We start from the raw sequence: 10000 nt of genomic DNA, 5'->3' as shown, positions 1-10000 counted from the left end.
AACACTCGTTCGCTCGCAAACAAAGCAAACAATTAGACAAACAAGTCAACTACTTCTTACTTCCAAAACGAGTAACAGATGATAGCTATTTATAAGGACTCGAGAAAAAAATTAGAGTTTCATTCCTGAACAAAAGCAACAACGATTAAACCAAATGTTAAGATTTAATTTATTTAATTCACCTGTGCTTTTGAGGTTTATACCACTTGAAAATAAGAATCCACTTAAAAACAAGCATCCGTAAAAAAAGCAAACGGTTTGTCCACAGAAAGAATTTTTTCCACCGAGTTTGAGACTCTCGTTCCTCCCATCAATGGCAAAATGTTCGGTGACCTTTTTTGGCGAGGTGCAAGATGGCATGGTTAAAACGTGAAAGCCCGTTGAATCATCATTGTTTTTCATCCTCACTTCCCGCTACGCCGGGCGCCATGCAAGTCGATCATTTTTTTATGCTTTTCATGAGAAAAATCTTTTTTCTTACTCTTATCACTCAAAAATTCACCTTCCGGAGTACCTAGTTCTTGATCCTTTATGGCATTTTAGCGAATGCGACGCGAATATATTAAAAGACAAACTTCGAAGAAGACGAAGTTGTTTTGCTGAAAATGAAGAAACCCACTGAACGAGGAAGCGGTGCGTTCAGCCAATCAGGAGCGAGTATTTTTGGCACTCGACCAATCGTGAGCAAAATTAAGAAAAAATACCCTATTCATTGACCAATCAGCACCTAACAATTCACTATCATTAAAGAAAAAAAAATTGTGTTAAAAGCTTGCGTTTAAGATTTAAAACAGTAGGTCTAATATCCAATGGCGAGTTAGTCCATAATCCAGGGTCACACGAACTGAAAATGCTTGAACCCACGCGAATTATGCCGATTAAGTGGCTGACAAAGAAGCATGCACAAAAGTGCGATGGAGCTAAGCCTCTAACTGTCGTTTATCTGAACAAGAGTACCTTAAAGCTACGAAGAACTGAACATTTCTGTCTCCTCAGGAAACTTTGATAACCCACCGTCTTCCAGTCTTTCGATTGTGAAGAAGCATCCTTTTTGTGGGCTTAAGCCACTGAATCAGTACCAGGAAAAAGCAGTCAGAGATGCGCTCACAAAAGCCTTTACCCTTGTCCAGGGACCACCTGGTGAGTAAAGCTATTATAACATATATAAGAGAAGAGAGGATTATAAGAGAAGAGGAGAGAAGAGCAGGGAAAACACTCGACTACGTCTCGTGTTTCGCCTACACTTCTTTCGTGCTCTATCAGCGTGTCTGCTCTACAAGAGAACAGAGGCTTCTTCATTTGTTAAATACAATACAATACATACTTAATTGACCAATCCCCATAGGGGCTTTTCAGGGCCAATGAAACACGATCAACTAAACGACAGAACACAACAACAACAACAACAACAACAAAAAGTGTTAAGAATTCCACCTGGCCGAAGGCAAACCATTTGGCTATTTACAAGTGTAGCTGAGAAACTGAACGATGGACTACCAGACACAACTTCACCGAGAGGTCAGAAAGAGTCTTGAAACCGGGAGTCCCGGATCTCAAGGCAAGCGCCGTAACCACTAGGCCGCGACTGCCCCATACTATTCTTATAAGTGAACCGTTCTCAAGAATACTCTTCGAACCGATTTAACTGTAATGGAGAGACTGTAATGGAGGTTGGTGATATATCAGGAGCTGGGTTAATACTGTGTCGTTGAACATCGTCTGATAATTTAAAAACTAGCTTTTGGCGGAAGCGTGTCTGATATCAAATACGGCACTGAACTTGCTAGGTGCCTGACCCCACTCTGACAATGGCTCCATTGCTGTAAACGGAAAACGTCAGATCGTGAAACTCAATAGTCGCTGGTCCCACCAGCATCCTGTATTACACCCATTAAAAAAAAAAAAACTAGCAAAAAAAAAAAAAAAGCTGAGGTAAAGAATGCTTGGGTTTGAAACTGATTTGGTTGAATTCCAACTGAAAAATTAAAGCAATCCTGCCTGGACATGTTCCATCTGAAAATATCTTGAAGTAAAAGTTTATGTAATTGTTTCTTTTCCAGGAACCGGGAAAACTGTCACAGGCGTTCATATAGCCTATTGGTTCACGAAACGAAATATGCAGCTTCGAGCACAGGACGAAGAATGTAATGACTTAGCGGTTGATTCAAACAGTTCACAACATACCAAACGGCTTGCACCACCTCAGGTCATTTACTGTGGACCTTCCAACAAGTCTGTGGACGTTGTGGCGCGTAAGTAATACAAATTAACAAACAACAAATTCATAGCTTCGTCGGGATTCATGCATACTGCAAGGAACTTCTCAAATTAAAAAACGGGTGCGGTGCGCTACAATTGAATTTCTGTGGCTGGTAGAACTTGAAATTGTGCAGGTCTCTCTAATTTAGATGCATCAAATGGTGTTCAAAATAATTACTTCGCCTGGAGCCTCGTATAGAGGAAATCTTGAGAAGATTTCGCCTCACTTAGCTTATAAGGCTGTCTACATTATGCCGGGATAATTTTGAGCAAAATAGTGAGGCAAAAGATCTAAATGCTACCTTGCTCTACTCATATATTTATCAGTTTTTTATTATTTGACTGTAAGCGATCAAATGGGTAGCATCTAGTGTAGGCGTTTTCCCGGGCTTCAAATATTCAAGCTGCAGGCCAAATATTTTGCGCTAAAATGAGCCTGCATTGCAGGCTAGAAAATAGAAGGCTTTTTCTGTAAAGTCCCGCTACATTGTGCAGACTTCATAAGTGCCAACCCTACCCTAACCTAATCTTAATACTGAACGAAACCTTAGCATGTTGGTAAGACAGTTCTTACCCTTAAGGGGAAACGTTATCATGACTCTTGGTGTGCAGTTTTATTTGACATGTATAATCAAATGTTACGCGCCACCCTTTAATTTAACATAGCCACGAATGACATACCCAAGACCACTTAGCTACACTCTTCACGAGAAATCATCTGAAATGAGCTTTTTCTCACTATCGTTTTTTCCTGCGAAGATAAAATGCTCAAAATTCCTGGCATTAAGATTCTTCGTGTATATGGTGATGTAAAAGAACAAGCTGAATTTCCCATCCCAAACAAACGCAAGCCCCTGAGAATTTCAACTGAGGATGAGGTTCAAGAAATAGACGAAGAACTTAAGGCTGTGTCGTTGCATCACGTCATCCGAAGAGATGGGTGCCCGTTCGCCGGTCAATTAAGAGAATTTGAGCGCGGCTTCAACGACGACCGGATGAATGGCGTGAAGACGAGTAACTCTAAGGTGGAAGAATATCGCACAGTAAGTCCTTTTTTTGTTATTTTTACGAGTGGATGCGCGCATGCGCAGGAACGAGCATCGTGATGTGGGGAAAGAGCGTTGAATCCTGTTAGCAAAATGAATAATCATGTGATGTTCGGAAAAGATGAAAAGGAACGGCGAGAGTATAATTAATGTTTCTTAAATTAATATTTCTGTTCTTTGTGAAACCTACGGCAGATTTTCCAGACGAGCCGAATAATAATGAGGCTAACTCAGCGTTTTTGCTGAGAGATCGACCCGCCATTGTCTTTTAGTTCTGGGGTTTGATCCACAGCCAAAGTTATAGTGGTAAGGAAGCTTTTAAGGTCAATGAGACGTTGGTGAACTGACCCGAGATGTCTGCAAACTGATAGTTGGCGAAACGACTAGTTGTTGAGAAGAGCAAGGCACGTTGCATGTTTCCAACTTGCGGAATTAATTAAGCTTAGTTCTTCGAAATTAAATTTCGATAGGTCCGTCATGGAAACAAGTATGACTGTATAATAAGACCAACGCCGTAGCTAGAAATTTTTGACTGGAGCGGGGCAATAAAGCGAGGTCTGAAGAAATGATTTTTCAGAAAATTTTGAATGAATGCAGAGGTATTAAATGCTAATCAAAAGTAAACGTTAATCCTACCAGGTAAGTCTAGGATTTCTCCAATTCTTGGGTTTCACTCACGTGATCAACAGCCATGTTTTTCAACGAAAACAAAAGAAGACGTTAGCATAATAATAGCTTTCAATTCCCGGAGGATTGGATCGGGACACCAGCATGTCATGTTATGTCATGTGAAATCCAAGAATTGGATTTCCTACCTAAAGTTTTCCTACTTAAAAATTAGTTATGGCTTAGCATCGACGATATAAATACTTACTCAGGAAACTTACTTAAAATGAAGCCAGGTTCGTTCACTTCCGTCAGTTTTGTTTCATTTGGTAAATCACCTCAGGTTCCGGATCCCTTCAGATGCTTAAATGGCGACCACACAATACTTTATCATTATACCCGAGAAAGGTCTGGGGAGCCTACCGTGTATATAACCAATCCCTACTCATTCCAGGGTATTAGCCGATATCAAATCTTTGTTTGTCCCTCCAAAATTTTGCATAAGCATTGTTTTTATTTTCTCTTAGGACTTACAACGGTCCCAAGAGAAACTGGAAACAATGCTTATGCAAAATTTTGGAGGGACAAACATAGAGTATTATGGTATTTTTGATATCGGCTAATACGTGAGTAACTATAGAAGTGGAAATGACGTGTTGTATTCGAATATTGCTGCCCCCTTCTCCCCTGTCTCATAACGACAAGCGATCGGTTGTGAAAAGTTTCAAGCTAACAAGGTAATTTCAGCAAATTTCAGGTTTTCTGCTCAATACATCAGAAAGAACTTTGTCCCAATTTTTTTTGTGGGGGGGGGGGGGGGACAACTGGCCCCCTTGCCCCTCCGCTAGCTACGGCCATGAAGACCAAGGCTATTTGGAAGAATGTTAGCGAGATCGTACATAAATTATATATATGTCGCTCAATATTTATTTGTTAACAGTGCAAGTGAAAGATCTGTATGCATTTAATCGAAGTTTATATTTCTTTGATCATCAAAGAAATCTACTATGCAGGCAACATTAACCGTATTATATCGCAAACAGCTGTCAAAATTGAGTCAAACATTCATATGTGTGATACCGGTGTCTTCGAATCAGAAATTTTAAGCATAAGAAATCACCAGTTGTGTGTTAATGTTATTCAAATTACGGTAAGCTCAGCATAAGAAGATATCGATGTGCCATGATTTAGACTTAAGCCCGGGTCCCTCAAATTGTTGTTATTTGATACTATGAAGATAAGCTCAAGACGGAATGAGACCATTATATCGATGTTCGTGCCAGAGACGACTGCTTTTTTTGGACCGTTTCCCATCAGTTATCTAAAGAAAACAGGTGAATAATTCCAAAATGAAGGCAAAGAAAATCAACAAAATTGGCTCGAAATTTTAAACTCAATAAATGAAAATGGAGAATGGTTAGAATTCAGTTGTCAAAGTCTGCCAACCTGTCACAGATAGTTCAAACAATCTGCTTGTTGAGAATGAAGAACAGGAAGAAAATGCCAGTACTGAAAACAATTATGATACAAATTATGATGACGTGGATGATTGGTGTGAAATAAAGGAAGGACCATCCCTGAAATGGACACCTTATTACAATAACCTGATATGACTGAACATGGTGATGATATTTTAAGTGTTGCACCAGGAGAAGGTCAATTTCTGTTTGTTGGTGATGATATTTTGAGGAGTGATGCAATGCCTATGGAGGAAATAGTTAACTTTTTTCTGGGGTTGAATTCCAGCATGCAAAGAAGATCTCCTCACATCCATGTTTTATAACTTCTGTTTTTAGGATGCACCCCAGTATGAAAAAAGCTCCAATGATAACATCGCTAATTTTGTTGATAAGTATATCCAAGAGATAAATAATCTCTTGCTATATCATATGCCAAAATGATAAATCTAGTGAAATAGAATACAGTGAGTCTACTGTTATTGCACAAAGGATACTACAACGAATCTACAAATGTATAGTATAATAAAAACATGAACTATATGAGAAACACAAGACTGGAGAAAAACTCTAACTACACTTTAATCTATACACATTAAATTCACTTCCCAATCGATAGACCACCCACATCTATCATCTCCATTATTGAAAAAAGCATCATCAGCTTTGCAGGGCCAGCGATTTGTTTCGCTCGGAAAAATTCTATTTTGTATATTGGTTATCCTAGCAAAACGAATTTGTTACTGAAATCGAGGAAATGGAAAAGAGGAATTAGAAAAAAAGGTTTAAGAGAGTTCTACATGGCTGCAAGAAAAGAAGACGCGTCTTATTACAACAAAGCAACGCTCACCTCTTAGAGCCGCCGTTGACAGTGAAAATAGGGCCGTTTATACGAGAGAAAATAAGCCGCGGCTTACTTTGGCCGCGAAAGGAACTATTTATACGAATATAAACTCCCAGGCCAGGATGGCTTGAGAAGGCCGTGAACATAGATTTTGTACCATTTATCCGGGGTGTTCGCGTCTTATGTAAGCCGCGGCCAGAGTGAGCCGCGGCTTATTTTCTCTCGTATAAACGGCCCTGATTTGAACGGAAAGGAAAAAGGAAAGAAAAGGAACTTTATTTAAGTGTCTAGTCGTTTTAGAGCTGGAGCACTAATTGGGGACACTGTAAACTGAAATTACCAATTAACACAAAGGCAAATGTCGGTTTTTGAGGAGACGGGAAAACCGGAGTACCCGGAGAAAAACCTCTCAGCGTAGAGTAGAGAACCAACAAACTATCGAACCCGGGTCACATTGATGGGAAGCGAGTGCTCTCAGCACTGCGGTGTTAAATGACCATTTTGCTAGTTTGTGACGAGGAGGGTAATGACCATTTTGCTAGTTTGTGACGAGGCTTTTAACACTGAAGGCTATTTAGATTTGCCATGTTTGAAGCTTCTGTAAACGCTTTCGGGCATGCTTTGTACCGCTTGCACGTTTTCCATGCATGAAATGTCAATTTTTCGACTTTGAATGATTTCTTTCTGCAACGGTTGAGATCGAGTGTTGTTGAGATCACTTCGTGTGTATATACTAAAACAATTATGTTTTTCACTCTCGTTGAATAGTGGCAGAATATTTACCTCGATTTGAAAGAATAATTGTTAATTATCCTTTATTGATTAGTTAATCGGTGAGGCCGAGAATTGGGCACTTCAGAGGGTGCACGTTGTTCTTTGCACTTGCGCAGCAGCCGGTAGACCAAGAATAACCACTTCCTGCAATATCCAGCAATGTATTGTGGATGAATGCGGTATGTGCCTGGAGCCTGAATCACTCGTGCCCATGGCGTACTCGGGAGCTCGACAAGTAGTTCTAATTGGTGATCACAAGCAGCTGCAGCCAGTCATTCAGGATCAGGTGGCAAAAACGCTTGGTTTGAGTGTGTCCATGTTTGAACGGCTATCCGGAAAAGCCTTGATGTTGGAGTTACAGTATAGAATGGTAAGCAAAAACTTGGTGTTTGTTTAACAGAAGAACTGAAAAAATTCTTTTTGATCCGGGGAGGGATTAAGAGACGAAGCTTTTCCGATTACCTTGATATTTACGATTTCTTCCACTGTTAAACATAACTTAAATAGTAAAAAAGCTTTGAACGCATCTTGAACAGAGGCAAAAAGAAGTCCAACCATGGCCAGTATGTAGGACGATTGTTTCATAAATCTGATTTAATAGTGCACTTCCCGCGAGTCTCCTGTACTACTAGTAGAGGTAACAGCCTATCACAGGTTCGAGCCTTGGACCATTAAAGCACTCAGATTTTTGCGTATGATTTTTGCCATTCACAGATGGCCGGCCGGTAATAACCTGGTTAGTACTACTTAGTACTGGTCAACGGTCCATTTGGTGAAGATCAGCCTCTGAAGCAGAGCAAAAATTTGGAAAATAAATAGAACAATTTTTTTGAAAAGTTGTCTGTCTCTCTCATGACATGATCGAAATCCTGACACTCTGGTTACACTTCATTTCGTGACTATGCCGGAATGTATAATATTGAAGGACTGGGAAGGTGAATCTTCAAATGAGTTGAATTGTATAGAAGAGTTTAAATGAGTACCAGTCTGAAGAAATCTGGCATCGGTCAGCGGGGTATTAACTTCATTAACTTCGTTCCCAGGTCTTCTCCCCACTGAGAGTCTCACGTCTTAACCAGTCAACCGCTCAGCCTACTCCGTGGAACAATTGTTCTCAGTTTTTATTAACTTGAAACCTTGATGATTACGTGATTATTTCATTTTAATTCACAGCACGATAAAATCTGCCGATTTCCCTCGACTTACTTTTATGGTAAAAAACTCAAGACGGATCGATCAGTGCCAAACTCGGTCCCCCTGCAGTCTTTCTGGCCAGAAAACTCGTGTCCCATGGCATTCTGTCATGTTGAGGGCGAAGAGGAGGCCAGCGCTATAAAAACGTCACAAAGTAATGCACATTCAAAGGCAAATATGAAAGAAGTTAGAAAAGTGGTAAGTACACTTGAAGTACTTTTCGAATGATTGAGTGAAGGAGCTCATTCAAATTTAATTTGAATATTATGTATGTCCTTGTGATAATTGAGTTCTCTGAAAGGGAAAGGGGCAGCGCAGCACTAGGTAACGACAGAATCAACAATTATGATAATTGTAGCACTTGAAATCTCAGTGGGTTCAACCCTCACCCTGAGAGATTTTTCTCTTTCCTAGTGTGGAAACATATCCATACTACTTGCGCTAACGCTTGAGCCCGGGTTCCTGGAAAGTCGATTAAACTATCCCCCGAGTCGATGTTATCTAGCTACTGATGAAATACTAGGATTTTCCGTTTTCTAAAAATCATATCGCGTAGTGATAACATCATTGTTATCTTTCACATGTGAGGATAGCCAATGAAAAGCGAGCTTCCCCTTCATTATAAGATACTTTTGTGCTGTAATATAATTTTTCTGTGTTTATGACTCAATTTGTTATTATCATGATTTGTTTTTCATAATTTTCATATCTAGTTTTATGTTACACAACATGCGTATTTTAGCGTTTGTTTTTAATCTGATGATTTCATCAGTATCTATCAGAAACCCATAAGGGTTGAAACGTGTAACGGCCCCTTGTGTGCTGGGAAACAAGCTCCTGAATATTCAATTTGCTAAGTACCATATTTGGAACAACAGGAGCGAGGGGTTTCCAAATATGGTATTTAGCTCTGAAACATTCAACCAATCAGTTCGCACTGAATATTCGGAAGCTGTGAACGCGCGTCACACGTTTCAACCCTTATGGGTTTCTGTATCTATATAATAAACAGACCATCACACCCGTGCTGATAGTATCTCGCACTCGTTCGCTGTGCTCACTCGTGAGAGATAATATTAGTGCTCGAAGATAAAATTCATGTCCCCGCGCGGCCATGTAATATTCTCTAGATATCTTTACCATAAGTAACCTAGGATTACGCATTAATTGTCGTTTCGGATAAACGAATACGTTTAGTTACGGCTCAAACGCAGCAAATAAGGCCTTCACGGGTGCTCATTCTTGCCGGAGGCTGCTTTCAGAATTGTTCTTCTAAACGTATTCGATTTGCGGGAATACGAAACGAAAATTAATGTGTACGAAGCAAAGGTTAGAACTGGTGGACCTTTTGGGATTTCTAACTCTACAAATTGCTCTTTAATTAAAAAAGAACATTCGTTAGTTATCCAGAGTGGACTACAGTTTGAGAGGTTGCAGTTTCGAAGACGCAACCTCTCAAGGAATTTTTACCTTTTTCACTATTTTAAGTCTACGATATGATTAATGTATATTTATAATTGCACATGCACATTTTCAAGGGTATGTTAAATTCTCTTGAGCTTTATGTCGATAAATAATTTACATTAGTAATACAATACATTAACCAGGCTGGACCGACAATCAATGTCAACCAGCTTGAGTCTTTTCGGCCAAATTTTCGAGCCTCCTATACATCTCGCGCCCTGGAGCGCTCACTCTTTGAAAACGAAAATTATTACTCTCTGCGACCTTTTTCCATCTCATCACCTGGATGTGATATCCGTCACTAAGACGTGATTAATTGGTAAAGATCGCCTCTCGCTTTCTTATTTAATGAATTC

The 10000-nt window shown here is 39.8% G+C and overlaps 1 protein-coding gene across 1 annotated transcript in view; it reads left to right on the top strand.

Moving 5' to 3' along the window:
- Window positions 1-10000, top strand: part of LOC138059342 (3'-5' exoribonuclease HELZ2-like) — a 42164-nt gene that overhangs the window by 26501 nt on the left and 5663 nt on the right. The window contains exons 13-17 of the mRNA XM_068904925.1: window positions 997-1140; window positions 2061-2252; window positions 3019-3302; window positions 7039-7356; window positions 8160-8378. Coding sequence (XP_068761026.1) covers window positions 997-1140; window positions 2061-2252; window positions 3019-3302; window positions 7039-7356; window positions 8160-8378 — 1157 coding nt within the window. The remainder of the gene's footprint in view (window positions 1-996; window positions 1141-2060; window positions 2253-3018; window positions 3303-7038; window positions 7357-8159; window positions 8379-10000) is intronic.

The sequence above is a fragment of the Montipora capricornis genome, chromosome 8, assembly GCF_036669925.1.
Source record: "Montipora capricornis isolate CH-2021 chromosome 8, ASM3666992v2, whole genome shotgun sequence".
NCBI lineage: Eukaryota > Metazoa > Cnidaria > Anthozoa > Scleractinia > Acroporidae > Montipora > Montipora capricornis.
The sequence above is the reverse complement of the archived record's forward strand: the minus strand, read 5'-3'. Positions and strand labels throughout refer to the sequence as shown.